Source organism: Thamnophis elegans, chromosome 11, assembly GCF_009769535.1.
Source record: "Thamnophis elegans isolate rThaEle1 chromosome 11, rThaEle1.pri, whole genome shotgun sequence".
NCBI lineage: Eukaryota > Metazoa > Chordata > Lepidosauria > Squamata > Colubridae > Thamnophis > Thamnophis elegans.
The window spans coordinates 71124667-71140633 of NC_045551.1; the positions used below are offsets into that span (position 1 = coordinate 71124667).

The 15967-nt window shown below is 50.7% G+C and overlaps 2 protein-coding genes across 6 annotated transcripts in view; one reads left to right on the plus strand and one right to left on the minus strand.

The window, feature by feature from the left end:
- WDFY4 (WDFY family member 4) overlaps positions 1 to 15967 on the minus strand; it is a 107773-nt gene that overhangs the window by 19361 nt on the left and 72445 nt on the right. For all 5 annotated transcript variants that reach the window (XM_032226540.1, XM_032226539.1, XM_032226543.1 and 2 more), the window contains 7 exons: positions 15518 to 15568; positions 6783 to 6825; positions 5323 to 5442; positions 5050 to 5167; positions 4551 to 4660; positions 1161 to 1314; positions 60 to 151 (listed from right to left, as the gene is read on the minus strand). In XM_032226540.1, the coding sequence (XP_032082431.1) occupies positions 60 to 151; positions 1161 to 1314; positions 4551 to 4660; positions 5050 to 5167; positions 5323 to 5442; positions 6783 to 6825; positions 15518 to 15568 (688 nt within the window). The remainder of the gene's footprint in view (positions 1 to 59; positions 152 to 1160; positions 1315 to 4550; positions 4661 to 5049; positions 5168 to 5322; positions 5443 to 6782; positions 6826 to 15517; positions 15569 to 15967) is intronic.
- Positions 10289 to 12113, plus strand: LRRC18 (leucine rich repeat containing 18). Its single transcript, XM_032226544.1, has one exon. It carries the CDS (start codon positions 11197 to 11199, stop codon positions 11965 to 11967), a length of 771 nt encoding a protein of 256 aa, XP_032082435.1. The 5' UTR covers positions 10289 to 11196; the 3' UTR covers positions 11968 to 12113.

A 15967-nucleotide genomic window follows, 5' to 3' on the forward strand; every position in this document is an offset into this window, starting at 1 on the left:
TGTTAGTGTGGTCCTGGGCCCAGCACTGGCAGCCTTCCAAACGGCCTTTTCGTACAGACCTGCCTGTGCAGCCGAATGAACCGGTGAGGATTTCCTCCTGCCCAGGGTGGCAAATCCACGTCATTCAGCCGCGTCCCATCCTGCAAGCACCCTGCAAGGGACGGAAGAAGGGAAGAGAACTGACACAGAGAAGCTTTCCTCCGCCCGAGATCAAATAGAAGTAAGGGTGTATAGACTAAGCTTACGAAGCCCTCATCAGAGCACAGCTGGGATTTGGTGGGAGAAGCTGCTGGCAACAAATAAAACATCTGGAAGGCAACAGTGGTGGGCCAAGGTCCTTGGTGACCCTCCAAAGTCCAAAACATCCGGGGTTCAAGTGGGTTCAGCTGCTGAGTTGGGAACCACTGTGACCTCCCCAGTTTTTCTCTAGACAGAATCTCTCGATGAGGAGAACCAGATTTAGTCATGGGGAAAGACCTCCGGGGGGGAGGGGTGTTAGAAGAGAGGGGTGTTGAGGCGGGAGCCCCTTTCTCATAAAGATAAAAAAGGAGTCGTTTTAATGGGACATCCAACCAGCTCAAAATACCAACATTATTTGCACGGTTGAGCACAGGTTCATCTAGAACAGAGGTGGGTTGCTCCCAGTTTGGCCCAGATCGGGGGAACCGATAGTAGCAATAGCAGTTAGGCTTATGTACCGCTTCATAGGGCTTTCAGCCCTCTCTAAGCGGTTTACAGAGTCAGCATATCGCCCCCAACAACAATCCGGGTTCTCATTTCACCCACCTCGGAAGGATGGAAGGCTGAGTCAACCCTGAGCCGGTGAGATTTGAACAGCCGAACTGCAGAACTGCAGTCAGCTGAAGTAGCTTGCAGTGCTGCATTTAACCACTGCGCCACCTCGGCTCAGTGGTTAAATGTAGCAGCACCGGGAGGCTCTGCGCACCCACCCAGACGCTTCTCTGCAGGAGCAGAAGTGCCACGCACGGGAACAACCCTGAACCGGTAGTAGAAAAATTGGCAACCCATCTCTGCTCTGGAATGCTTTAATTTTGATTCTTTCACTCAACGGGTAAATCCATCCCCATCATCACTCTGAGGCTGTGGAGAAGCCATGGTTCTTCCTGAAAGGAAACCCAGCCCAGCGTACGCGCACTCACCAAAGTCAATGTGGTTGTGGTTTGTTAAAAATTCAGGGAGATAAAAGAATTCAGGTATCAGTTCCCGGACATCCGTCATGTTGTCTCTTGAGGCCGACTCCCAGGTGCTCCTCACGCTGTGGAACATGCGGTCTGCAACGTCCAGGTCCCCTCCCTGTGGAGGAGGAGGAGGAGGAGGAGGAGGAGTGAAGCCATGCCACCACCCAGAGCCTCAGGCCACAGCCTAAAGGGAATCAGCATCCACCAGAATGGCAAGCTGTGATTATGACAAAACGCTTTGAAAATGTTCTGGAAGGTTTGGAAATCGCCATGCAAGGCACCTTTGGAGGACAAGGAGTGAAGCGCCTGAGAAACGAACTCCTTGCTAGCCATTAATCGTGACGGCATTTCTGTTGTGCTTCCGGAGAGTGTGTGGTGGTGCTAAAGTGCACAGAAAATATTGTACAGGTGGAAGCCAGTGTGGCTTCCCTAAGTTTCAACATAACCTGAAAGCTAATATTTCCTCAGCCCTGAAACTGAAGCCGAAAAGAGTCTGGATGTTTCAAGAACTCCTGAAGCAGGAAATGCTTTCCAGGAAAGGAAGGGAAGGGGCTGCAGAGTGGATTTCAAAATCCCCGGACCTCAAAGCGGCACCGGAACAGGCAGAGGGAGCTGGTTGCAGTAACATTTCAAGAGGAGAAAAGTTTGGCAAGGAGGAATCTTAGCTGGGCAGAGGAAACATTTACACGCCATTTTTCCCAGAAGAAAGATACCAAGGATTGACTGGAAGCTGGTTCAGATTGTCGCACCTTCCATATTTATTGTTTCATTATTTGCAATCTGTAAACAATTGCAGGGAGGGAGGGGGGAGGGAGGGAGGGAGGGGGGGCTTCCCAATTCGCAGAGCTGGGCCACCTTTAACTTGGTTCAGGCAGAAGGTTGTTGCACCGGCTGCCGTTCGCTTAAGGATTTCTGGGAACTCACAGTCTCATCAGCGCATTAACGGCGCTCCCTCCAAAGTGAAGCAAATCACGTCCCCAGTGCGCTCCTCTGGAAAGCCGCAGGGGGAGTTATCCCCCAAAGTAAGGACCAGCCTCCTTCTCCCTGGCTGCACTACTCTCTGCTCCGCCTTGTGGGGTTGTGCAAGGGCCAGGCACGGTGAGCACGCCAGCGGGGGTGTTGCAAAGTCATTGTTGCTGGGATCATCCCGGGGCCACTTTCCAGCCAGAACTGCAGCGACTCCAAAGACAAGTCAACTCTGCAGAAAGCGCCAGCTAACGAGTCTCCCTCCCCCCCCTCCCTCCGGAAGCCCCCCGGAGCCCTCTAGCTTTGATCTGCATATATACGACATTGCGGCCAGAATATGAGACTGACACGTTTTCATCTGCTTTTCCCGTTTTTATGAGAGCTGATGACAATCTCTAGAGAGACAATGTGATTGGTAATAAAAAGGTTATCTGTATTAAATAAAAATAATATCTACATAGAAAATGTTGTTAGCGCCTCAAATCCGGTTAAAGATATTACCATCCAGAAAAATGTAATTTTTTGCAGCTGTCTAATGCATTTTGGAGAAAGTAATATCTCTAAAACTGTATTATTTATAAAGAAAGCAATAACTGATTTGCAGTATTTCTTATATTAATAACTGTATTTGCATACATTTGTATTGGAATTAGTGAGCTTTCTTTCTCTTGGCAAGGAGGGGTGGGGTGGGGGGGGTGGCTAGCAAGGCTTTTAGCCCACGCGGGAACAACCCCCTCCCCCAGCCCCTCTCTGGGGCCCTGGGTGCACCGCCTGGGAGCTCCAGGTCTTCTCCGAACCTGCAGAGCCCGGAGCAGGCCGAGGGCCCGACTGCTCGCTAAAGGGGAAGCCCGGCCTGTTTCCATGAGCACAGCTGGACGAAGCTCCTTCCAGGGATTCAGCCCTTCACTGTGGATTATGATGAAGCCCGGAATATTCTCCAGCCACAACGCAGGAACAACCTTCCTGTTGGCTTCACCTGCCACTCCCACCTCGCCTGCAATCCGGTTCTGTTTCCTTTCTGCCTGTCACGGTTTTTTAAAGTCTTAAAAGATTTGTTTCTACTTTTTTCTATAACAATAATAGGAACCGAAGGCTTTTTCTGTAGCTGATGCTATTGTATAATGTCCCTTCGTGAGTCAAGTCTGTCTCTATGACTCGGAGGGATCTGCAGCTGAAGGTCGCCCGTTCCTTTCAGGCCTTCCGTCCTGCCTTCTGCCTTCTGCCTGCACCCCGTGGGCTCCTCCGATGGGCTCCGGCTCCACGCTTGGAGTGTAGGGAAGTCTATTCAGCAGGAGCGCCTCATTCATAAAATACTTTCATATTTCTGCTATTAGTTTAAACCTCCCTGGGTTTTTTCCAAGGATTCTTTTCTTGCATTTATAGTGCTGGAGTGAACTATCCCTTTTATTTATTTAGTTTTAAAAGCATTTACGCTTTTAAACCTTTTTAACCCTCTTAACTGTACAGAAATGAAAGGCAGCCAGAGGACCACGCCAGTAACGATTATCAATTGAAATTGGCGCAAGGGTTTGCCTCACCTTGACCTTGGCTCCTTCAGAGGCCCCGATCAAAGGGGGGGGGGGCTCGGCTCTCCTCCCCCCCCCCCCCATGAGGGACAAAGGGTCCCGGGTCCTTTGTTTCTGCCGGGCTGACCCTCATGATGGCCCCTCCTCATCCCTCCCCCCCTGTTGCTGAAGCAGCTAAGCTTCCTTCGTAAATTCTCCGTAGTTCTTTGCCTTTTGATTCCCTTTCCCGATGCCATCATCTGGTTGATGACGTGGTGAGGGATTGGGGGGGGGGGGCTGCCCAGTTCCTGCCGAGCCCTTTAGGAAGCTGCAGGAACATTTCCGCACCAACCTCCCCCCACCCCCGGCCACTCCTTCTGCTCCATGGTTATTTCGGCAATGAAAATTGGGCCCGTGGCTCCCACAGAGCCTCCTGTGTTTTCCAAAGGATGGACGTCTTTTGAAAGAGCCCAGACTGACCTTTTTCAAGCTCCTGAACTGCACGGAGGCTGAATTTAAATCTAATCCCTGTTCAGTTGCTTCACGGGACATTATAGGCTGTTTCATGTTTTGTGCCGTATTTTCCCTGGTAGGCAACAGTGGGACAGAGAAATTAAGGGTTAATGGTGAAGACTGAATAACTGTTACGGGAATCCCTCTCTTGCTGTGCTGCTGGGTTCTCCACTGACTTACTAGGCAACCCTCGGGCATAACTCTTCCACAAGATTTCTTTAGGTTTGCTCCGTTCACTGCCGGAAACGGTTCCGGGCGGAGTCCCGAGGGAGGGCCCCGCGCAGCTCAAAAGCTCCCGATCTGACCAGAGCCTTCGCCAAGGCTGCTGTCACCCATCTTTGGTAGGCCCCACCCAGGTTCAGCCCACCTGCAAAGATCGGAAGGTTTCCGTGAAGGGCTCCAGGCGGACCAGGTAGGAAGCCACAATCATGGCGGAGGAGTAATGGGTGAAGTAGTGACTCTGAGCTGAGAGGTTACCTACAAACAGGAAAAATCCGCCGTTTATGGACTGCATTTCTGGATAAATCCATTTGTTTTGATTTCTTCAAAATCAAACAATCCCTGAAATGTGTAACAACATGTCTAATCAAGCAACTTTTCACGCCCACCTTCAAGCAAAGCAGGCCCCTGATCAGGGCTACAGGAGGACTCGGGGAGGTGCTGGACAGGTCAGTTCTAGTGGGCTTTGCTTGCTCAGGCGTCCCCCACCCCCCACCCCCATTCGACCCAGCCCCGAATTCTCCCCTTGGTCTTGTGAGGACGACCTTCGTGCCGCTTCCACTTTTGTTCTAGACTTTCTTGCCAAAAAGACTTAGCCCGGGGGGGGGGGGATTTGGGGTACACCATACTGATAATGAGATCGGTACCTTCGGTCTTCTCCACTTCTTTGAAGCGCTGGATGAATTTCTCTTTCCTGCCCTCCGTCTGTGCCCCCATGGGCTTGGAGAGGTCGCGGAAGGTGCCTGGATTGGTCAGGTCCAGAGTCTGGAAGACAAAGGGCGCATCCCTCGAGTGAGCCACCACCTGGGGCAAGAATCCCAGCGGCTGACCTGACCCACTTTCTACGGACTTCCCTCCCACCCTATCAAACTTCCTCTTCCAGGAAAGCTCCAGTTCAGCCCCGCAGAGAAACGGCTCACCTGGGACTGGTAGTCTGCAAGGACCCACGGGAACACCGGGTACTGCATGAGGTCGCTGTGGGTCCGTCCCGCCAGAGAATTCAGGTACATGAGGTACTCAAAGTTGCTGATCTCTCTCCTCTGCCAGGCCATGAAAAGGAGGAGGAGGAGGAGGAGGAGGGGTTCAGTGGCTGGGCAGCTCCCATAAAACGGATGCATCCCTTACCCCGTTTCCTAAATACATTTCTCCAGGACGGGGGCTACTTTCAGCTAGTTTCTCTCATTTTGGATGCCTGCAGTCAGGTTTGGGAAGAAGAGGAAACTCCCTCCTCCCCCTTCCTGCTCTGGAGGGCCCCACCAGCCCCGATGAATGGAAGGGAAAGGCACCCCATGGCTAAGCGTAGAAGGACGCAGGCGGGATAGCCTCCCTCCTCTCTCTTGGGAGGCCAAGGCCCCAAACTCCTGGCTTGATCCTTTTCCTTCCATTATCATAACTCGGGATCTATAAGTCAGGTATAAAGTGGGGGGGGGGAGGCTTTTACTCTCCCCCTCCCTCTCTCCCTCTCTAAGTAGGATGGTCAGAAGCCTCAGTCTTACAGGCATATAGTCCACAGGGTGGAAGAGGGCTGTAAGAAGAGGGCCTTGCAATTCTGCAGTTCTCCTGATCCCAGTTGGGAAAGAGGCTGAGCTACCTCTGAGGATGCGAGAGGGGGTCGTTCTGGTAATAGGTTCGATTAGCAGCTCATTTCCAGAAGCTGCTGCAAAGATGGAACTCAAATATTTCTCCCAAACGCCTGCTAAAATCCCACAGTCGACTGTGGGTCCATTGTGTAACAACAAAGCCTCTTCTAATCCAGTGCCAAAAATCGGCAGAATTTTTCAACCTAACAGCTGATATGATTTGCTATGAATTCTCTCTCAGGCTGTTCATCTCTTCATTTCTAACGAAGGCTTTATGTTGTATTTCTGCTGGCACAAGGTTTGTGGAAGAACAAGGCAGCGCCCCCCCCCCCCCCGTGCCTTTTTGTCTTCCTGCATTCAAGATCAAACCAACATTTGGACTTGGGACGCCTGCAACACCTCCGAATGTGGCCTTGATACAGGATCCCATCCTTTGGTTTGGGACAAAGATTAGGAGCCGAGGTGGCGCAGTGGTTAAATGCAGCACTGCAGGCTACTGCTAGATCAGCAGTTCAGCGGTTCAAATCTCACCGGCTCCGGGTTGACTCAGCCTTCTATCCTTCCGAGGTGGGTAAAATGAGGACCCAGATTGTTGGGGGCAATATGCTGACTCTCTGTAAACTGCTTAGAGAGGGCTGAAAGACCTATGAAGCGGTATATAAGTCCAACTGCTATATATTGCTATTGCTATTTTGGGAATATCCCTTTGGCTAAATTTCATGGGGGGGGAGGAGGGGGGGAAACAGCTTCAAGTGATGGATGGATTGATCGATTTCAGTGGAACCACGAAAAGATTTTACCTGCCACTTCAACAGGAAGGACTTTTTCTCCTCTGACTGTTTTCTGCAAAAAATAATAATAATTAACATTGCATCACTCACATTTCCTTTTCTAATGGGACCAAAAACCGATTTGTGCAAATCGACCTTGATTTGATTGGAGATCTGAGATTCAAAGAAGGCCTGATTCAGTTTGGGTCTGAAATCTGGATGCAAACCTGGTCAGTTTAAGCCCCACTCTCTACCAGCACTGATGATGTGGCCTAGTTGGGTCCTGAGAGGTCTGCAAGAAAACCAGCCCCTCGGTTCAGCCCTGAGCTAGAGACCTTCTCCTCTGTCAAGACTGTAAGTCCATTGCAGTCACGTGATGTCACGCTTACGGACCGGGTCTCTTAGCAGCAGAACGGCCAGTCCTAATTGTGGTCATTAAGGGAGGACTTCCTGCAAATCTATGCAGTGCAAATGGGGGGAAAGTGGGGGGTGGGTGGGTGGGCTTGGCAATGGAATGCGTGGAAAGGATTTTACATCTCCCGGTCAATGAGAGTCGGCAGCATGAGGTGTCATCAAACAGGCCTACGAGATGCCACGGGGAGCTCACCGGGAGGGGTCCCTGCAGGGTAGCCACGGGTGGAAGCGATTTCATTGGCTTCCCTGCCCTGAGCCAGTGGCCCTCCTGTGGCTCTCTGCTTGCATGGGAGGCAAAGGACCACGCTTGCTGCCACGCATCCCACACCGGAGGAGGCACCTTCCTCTGCTGCGTCACTGCAGCGCGATGATCACAGCTGTGGCGGAGCTTCCTGTGGGCCACCCTGGAATGGCTGCAGCGCCAGGGCTCTGGATAGGCCCGGGCTGCCTTCCCAGGCCCGGCAGGTGGAGCTGGCGTTGGAAACGAGGCCCCTGTTGTGTGATCTCCAAGGGCCTGGAATTTCCTGTCGCTTAGATACCAAGTTTCACAGGCGGCATCACAACAGCTGACTACAATATCACAGGAACCGGGTAAGTCTCTCTCTCTCTCTTGAAGCAAGCAGGTTGCCAGTTGTTTAAAATTGTCTTTTTGGTTTCAGAATTGGTGGGCCAGCAAAATCAGATGAGAGTTTTCCATGCAGTTCAAAGATTTATCTCCATTAAAGTCCCCATTCATTGGAGAAGATTCCTGGGAAAATGGGTTTGCCAAGAAAAAGTGGGGCCAGGCCCAACAGGAGTAACTCAGCTGGCGTTCAATTAGTTTCTGTTTTTTAAAAAATACTCGTTTTCTTGTTGATTTCCTGTGTACAGTAGAATTTACAAGTCCTGATTGGGAGCTGCAGGCTCCATTTCATTTAAAGCGGCCGGTTATTAGGAAGCTATAAGTAAAGTTTCTCAGCTGCTACATCGCAGTCAATCAGACGCAGGAATCCCGCAAGGGACGGCGGGAGGTTTATATCACTCTGGGGTCAGACAGGGGCTCTCAATGGGCTCCCATCCTTCCTGGCTGTCCCGAGGCGTGGAGGCTTTGCTCACAGCTGTGCCCCCCTAGGGGGAAAGCCGCTCGGGAGCCTTTCTGGCCACTCGGGTTCAAACCTGATGAAGAGGAAGGGAAAAGCTGGCAGCTGTGCGGGAGACGAGAGTCCTCTGGGGCTTCGGCTCTGACAGCCCACATGGGACTTTGGGGGAAAGTCCCCGCACGCTGCAGGCCGGCTGAGGGATCCTAGCATTCAAAGGAAGACACCAAGTCTACGAAGGAGAAACTCCAAAGACTCCATTGCCCAGTTCAGAAATCTTCCTTTCAGAAAGCATCTTGGCTTTCCCCCCCCCACCCCCGCTAGCCTCAGGGCGCCTCCGTCCCTCCTCCCGGCGGTGGTTCCCTCTCAATCTACACCGGCCCAAACGGACTAAGCAGCCCTGAGGCGGGAGGCGGGCTAATTCTTACTCCCTTCGCTCATTTTATTAATTCCGATTAAAAAGTGAGCGATTAAAAGACCATAGCAGATTTCAGAGGAAGTGGGGCGCTTGTAAAAAGATTTCCTAATACTTGTGAACCACTTTGCTCCTCAGGAAAGTCAGGAAGAGCCTCCCCTGGCCAGAAGGTGACCCACGAATGGCCTCACCCCCCCTTTCCTTCCTCTGGAGAAATTGGGGGGGGGGAACGGAGGGACCTGGCCCAGACACACACACACACACACAGCCTGCCCAATGTGTATTGTTCCAATGGGTTATTGAGAGCAACTGGGAGCCCTCGCTTCCCTCTGATCTCCCTGGATGTCCCCGGATTCGTACATGATTAATGAGCAGCCGAAAAGCCCGGAGCGCTTGTAACGAAAGCCTTCTAATGGAGAAGTGTGTTCTAAACACATCTATGTTCTTTTACAAACAATCATTTATCAAAACAGTGATTTGACTCTTCACAATTAAATGCAGCGGGATCAGTTGGGGCTAAGCCAACCAGAACCTCCTCGGCTCTTGCAGAGCAGCCGGCAGCCATCCCTGCCCTTCCTGGCCTTCTGTCCCGGGCGGAGGGGCGGGGAGGGGCGGGGAGGGCTGCTTCCTGAAAACTGCTCTGCCCTGGCCGCCTCCAGGAGCCGGGCTGAGGGCCGGGCGAGCGAGCGGAAGGCATCCTGGCCTTCAGTGGGTGAAGGCAGAGAGAGCAGCCTCGGGAGGAGGAGGAAGGAGGAGGGATGGCAGCTGTCATGGGAGCAAGCAAGGGGAGGAGGGCACACGAGGAGTCCTTGCCTTATGGCAGCAATTGGGATGGCTAAGCAATGCAGTCGCAAAGCAGGATGTCACAAATCCCAGCAACCAGCCCGGGTCATCCTCATGCGGGAGGCTGGGGGAGTCCAGAGTGAGGGGGCCATGGGGGGGGGGGTTAGGATTAGGGCATCCCTCCTCCTTTTCCTGACTCCTTCATTGGGGGGATCACCCAAAACAGGACAGCTCAGTCAAGGGGAGGCAGAGGGGATGCATTGTGAGGCGGCTGTGAGGTTTGCCAGCACTGACCGACGACCTCACAAATGCTTCCTTCCCTTGCCCTCCCCAGGGACAAATATCGGGGCAGGCTGGGGGACCCCGGAGGGCCAGGTAGGTGCTGCTGATGCAGCTGCCACTGCCAGGGAGAGCCCTGGCAAGGAATCAGCCGAGCCAGTCGTAGTCCAAGTGCCCCACCCTCCTCCTCCTCCTCCTCCTCCTTCTCCTCTCGGGGGACCCACACCTGCTGTTATTCTAATAGTAATATTATTTCTAAAAAAGAATCCTTGAAAACCTTGAGGTTTCTGTCTCCCCAAGTGGTAGATCCATAATCTGTGATGCAGGTTTCTGCTTCCCCTATAAATCCTTTGCTTCTGGATGCGCCTCCTCGCTGTGCTACGGGGAGCAAAAATCAGCCCTGGACCACTGCGGTGTATACAGGAGGAATATAAAATGAAGCCTGAGCCAGGACTTTTCCTTTCTGTGGAAAATGCAGGCACTCCCACTGAATTTGTCTTAACGAAAGGAGCATGTCATGCTTTCCTCAAAGGTTTTGTATAAATATACCAAACTGGCTAGCTCTTTTTTGCTACTATTTTTTTAAAAAATCCTTTTCTTGGCTGGCTATAATCCATGGGTTTATGGCACAGAGCAGTTCTACTTGCTGCTTTAACCACAGAGATTAAGCATGAAAACACCTGATATTAAAGTGTGTCAGAGTCTATCATGTGTAAATTAGTGTCACTGAAAACTAATTATTTGATTATTACTATTACTAATTATTATTTCCATTCCTATATTGTTAGGAACAAACGGTCTTCCTTTGCGGTAGCCCCTGGACGAGCCTTATGAACTATGAATCTTACCTCCCTGAGGTTGTCAATTCATGTCCCAACAGTCCCAAGCAAGAACAGTAAAAACCACGGGCTCTGCTGGGGGCTCTGCAACTTTCCTTTCCTTTAAGATTCCTTAGGATGATATTCTAATTCCAGGACAATCCCAGCTTTGAAAGGGTAAACACTTTCTGATTAGCAGCAACTGAAACACACACACACACACACACACACACACACGTGCTTCCCTAGCCTTGCCTAGTTCTGAGCAAAGCAATGGGCACGGAGGGCAGAAGGTGTATTGATAGAAAAAGTATTATACGAGGAGCAATATCAAAGACCAGGTTTCAGCATCTTGATGTTCAACCCATTTTAGCAGCTCCCCGCAGACGGGTGGAGAAAACAGGTGCCTCTCTATTCTCGTCTGATCAGCTTGGCAGGGCCCCCTCCGATGTCCCCCCCCCCCGTTGCAACTGGTCTCAGCAGCCCTGCAGAACGGCAGACCGGGGGGTGTGGGGGTATAAAGAGCCGCCCTTCCTAGTTAACTCTGTGCCTGCATGTCTTTGTGTGCTTTTAGAGTTCAACATCACGCATCACCACCCGCTGACTTCGACGGAGCGCCTTTTCATGCCCCCTGAGCTGCTGCCCTTTCAGTTAGGGGGATGGCCAAGGGAGGAGCAAAGCCCCCCAAGGGGAAGAAGGTCACCTTGAAGGTTGCCAAGACCTGCATAAAGATCACCTTTGACGGGAAGCGCCGCCTTGACCTGAGCAAGATGGGCATCACGACGTTCCCCAGGTGTATCCTGAAACTGGAGGACATCGATGAGCTGGACCTCAGCAGGAACATGATTAAGAAGATCCCGGAGGCGATCGATAAATTCCAGAACCTGCGCTGGCTGGACCTGCACAGCAACCAGATCGATAAGCTGCCAGAAACCATAGGGAACCTCCAGAACCTCATTTTCCTGAACCTCTCCAACAACAAGCTCACCGCCCGCAGTTTGCCCATGGAGCTCAACCAGCTGAAGAACCTGCGGAACCTTAACCTCGGCCTCAACCACATCGACAACCTCCCAACCACCCTGGGAGCCCTGAAGGAGCTCCAGGAAGTCGGGGTGTTCGATAATCTGCTGACGCTGCTCCCAAACAGCATCGCCAAGCTCCCTAAACTGAAGAAGCTAAACTCCAAGAGGAACCCCTTTCCTGGCCCCACCGAAGAGGAAATCTTTATTGATAACATCAAACGCCTTGAGACGCTCTATCTGGTAGAAGAGAAAGACCTTTGCCCACCCTGCCTGAGGAAATGCCAAGAAGAGAGGGACAAGCTCAACAAGCTGAAGAACACGGTGCCTGCCTCCCTCAGGAAGCCAAACTTCTCCAACCTCATGACCCCCAACTCCCTGGCAAAGGAGAACCAGGCTGAGTGGAGGTGAGGAGCCCGGCAGGCCCATCTGCAGCCGAACCACTCGGCAGTGCAGAGTGTGTGGCCTCCCTTCCTTAGGAACCGTCCAACTAATAAAACAGCTCTGGGTCACATAGACCTCCGTGACTCTCACAGACACCTGTCAATCCACCACGCCTCCCCACAGCAAGAGACCAGGCTCTAAAATCTGCTCTCCCCACCTTCCCTCCAGCTGCCCCTGGAGGCCCCTGGGAGCCCCTGGGAGCACACCTCATGACCTTCCAATAGGTACCCCAGACCTCTCCCCCCTTCTGATCCAAGAGAGGTGGGCTGAGCCCTTGGGCAGCAGACACAGGAGGCATCCCAAGGCAGCCCAGTGCTGGAGACCTCCTCCTCCTCCTCCTCTCTCCTGGTTTGCAGAGAAGTTCCCAAGATGGTTGCAGGCGGGATGCTGCCAACACCAAAGGGAAGGGCCAACTCTGCATCTTAGACCTAGGCTTGTTTCCCTTTCCAGTTCCAGACGGAGCTTGGGAAGAAGGGGCGAGGATGTCCCCTAGGTCCCAAACCTTTCCAGCACTACCAATACTTAAGAGCCAGAGGGCCGGAGCTAGCAGAACCACAGAGGGCTGAAATTCATTCCTCTGGCAATTCTTGCTCCTGGCTCGATCCAGTCAGGGCCCAAGGATCATTAGGGAGCAACCAGGCTACCTTCTCCAGCACGTCTCTCTTTTGCCCACAGATCACCTCTTGCACCTCAACACATGAACAACAATTGCAATTATTTTGGCTCCTTTCAAAATTCTTTAGATATTTGGTCTAAGGAAAAACCTCTGACTCCATTTTGAATTTTACTTGACAGAATATTTCGGTAACCTTTTGATTGTGAACCTTTAGCATCACATCAATCACTGAAGGCCTTTTCTTGCCTTGTGCTTGTAAGAGTTAATGCTGGCAACCTTGGTAATTGCATATGGAAATTACTGTTTAAATTGTCCTATTTTATGCCTGAGCTCAACCCATAATGGAGTTTTGCAGTTTCTCTGCATCTTACAGTGTCAGATGAATTAGTACATTGAGAATTTCCAAATGAGTTCCTTCTCTAGCATTTAAACACGACGTTGGCCAGGACACAAAACATCCAGAAACTCAGAAGATGCATCAATGCAAGCAGAATATAAAAGAGGTTGACAGCCTTGGGGCTAAGAGAGCATTCAGGTCATAAAGATGGATCAGAGATGCCCTTCCCCTATTTGAGCCACATGAACGCGACTCTTAAACTTTTATGGTTCTGGAGATACTTGGCACATTTGCTGTGTGAGCAGTTGCCAGGGTTCTTGGGTTACGCTGCCACTATTCTGGGCAGTCCCTCTTGCCAATCCCCCTAGGTACACCAGACCAGGAAAGCAACTCCACGAGAGAAGGCTGAAGCTACATTTTGAGATTGGCCATCACGACAGGAGATCAAAAATCTAGTTGTGCTGTTTCTCCTCCTTGCAGTTCAGCGAATTCACGGGACGTCCGCTACAGCTGCTTCCAAGTGTTATCCTGTTGTCCTGGGCTTGAAAACGTTTCAGCCCCTTTTGCCTCGGTTCTACCATATTCCCACCCAAGTCATCCCTGATTCCTACTCCTGTTGAGCCACTTCACAGAGGCCCTGGGCAGGGGGTCCCAACCGGGGGTGTGAGGCGATATTCCAGGGAGTGCAAAAACTTGGGTTTAGAATTTCAAAATTATAGTGCACCTGTGTAATTATATGCATATAATTATTTATTTTTTAAGGGGTTCAATAATATATCAGAAGCGTTCTAGAGGTGCGGTGTATAGAGAAGGTTAGGAAGCCCTGACTAGGGTTTATTGGGTAGCAACAAAATTCTCCTCTGAAAGCGACAATGTGCCCACCATTCAGTTGTCTGGCATTTAGTCCTTGCCTGCTGTCTCATGCGCACGTGAGAACTAGTCAAAAGTGCATCATGGGTTATTGATATGGACATGCGTGGCTCTGAGTCACATTTATGCAGGGCATTTGATGGTCTTCTATAAAAGAGGCTTTTGCAGAGAGCATGTCCCCACAGAATATCCTCTCAAAGGAGCAGCCAGGGAGTTCCAAAATACATGAGGCACTCCTTCCCACAGACCAGGGATGCTGCTTCGGCATGGGGTTTCTGGGGCAAAAGAAGAGACGCTGAACACAGGGCAAAAATTGGAATGTAACCATCACTCAAGGAGCCACGAACGTCTCTGTGCTGTGATGAGTGCATGCTTTCCCAAAAGCAAATGCCGACTACGTTCCTGAGATTAGATTAGAGGAAGGGAGAAAAATCTTAAGTAAACCACACACTTTGAATCCAAAAATGCTTCTAAAGCTCAGGTTTCCAAGCAAAAGAGCCTGAATTAGCTGTTCTTACTAGCTGAAGCCAGGGACCCAGTTGGGTGCAGTTGTTACAGGCTAGGAGAGCGAGAGGCCCGTGCCAGCGGGGTCTCCTTGGACCAGACCCTCCTGCTCAGCCGTAGGAGGAAGAAGGCAAGAGCACATGGCCTCCCAAAACGTTGCCATGAAAACTACAGGGATTTGCTCAGATGCTGCCGAGGGTCAAAGGCACCCAAAATAGCTGAAATTGAGAGCCTAAAGCTCCAATGACGTATGGAGGGAAAGGATCTGGATTCAGCGTGTAGTAAAGGATCCTGAAGTCTCTGGGGCCATCAAGGGCTGGTTTAAGAAACAAACAACATTGCAAATGTGGTAATTCTCTTCACTGAACTTTCTTCTTGGAATACCCATATGTTTTTGTTACTGTAATACTGCGTTTAGCACTTATTAAAAATAAAAAAATAAAAAAGGAGAAATGTAATCATCTCCAATAGAAACCATTATTAATGTTCTCAGTCTTCTGCAGCAGAGTCTCTGAATGACAATAGGCCAGAAATCTTCTCTGTTTGGAAAGAAATACCTTCTGTTCCCTTCTTCAGACGCTTCCACGCGCTCTGCATTCCACCGGTTCCCCCAAGAACTGGATATCCCCTCGTTTGTTATTTAGGTATTACTTTAATATCTCCCAATAATAAATGGTCACGGAGGAACAAAATCTGAAGAGCAGGCTAGCACCAGAGAATGCAAATCAGTTTACTTTATACCTGTACAGGTAGTCCTCGGCTTACGACTGTTTATTTAATCATGCTCCAAAGGTATGACGGCCTTGGAAAAAGTGGACTTACAACCTGCCCTTGAAGTTATAATTGTTGACACACATACACACAAACACACTCACACACGTCCTGGGATGGCAATTCAGGCACTTGGCAACTGGCTGACATTTGCAATGGTTGTGTCTTGCAACCACGTGATCACAATTTGTGGCCTTTCAGCTGGCTTCCAACAAGCAACGTCAGTTGGGGAAACCAGATTTGCTTAATGATCACGTGATCCACGCAAATGCAGTAAAAATGATGGCAAGAGAAAGAAGCGTCTGCCCCCCAAAGTTGGAATCCGGTATTTCTGAGGTAAATGTCAGGCAAGTGCTAATACAAAAGACCACCACATTTAATTAATTCATTTTCTTATATATCAGGACATGCAAAAATACCTTATATTAGTAGATTCGTCTGCAACTCCTTTTGATCTCACTGAACAAAATCTGAGGGGGAAAAACAGTTAACTTTATTCCTCTGAAAGGTGAGAGCTTTAGACAATTAATTCTGAAAGCTGATAGGATTGAAGTCACTTTGGCAGAGGTGAAACCCAGCAGGTTCCAACAGGTTCTCGAGAACCGGTAGCGGAAATTTTGAGTAGTTCGGAGAACCAGCAAATACCACCTCTGGCTGGCCCCGCCCCCATCCATTCTCTGCCTCCCGAGGAGTCCCAGCTGATCGGGAGGAAAGGGGGAGTATCCTTCCCCTGCCATGCCCACCAAGCCACGCCCACAGAAATGGTAGTAAAAAAAAACTGAATTTCCCCGCTGCACTTTGGGGGATGCTATTTCTGAAAGAGCACACAAATATGCAGCCCCCACCCCTAGTAAAGAAGGTAGGGAAAG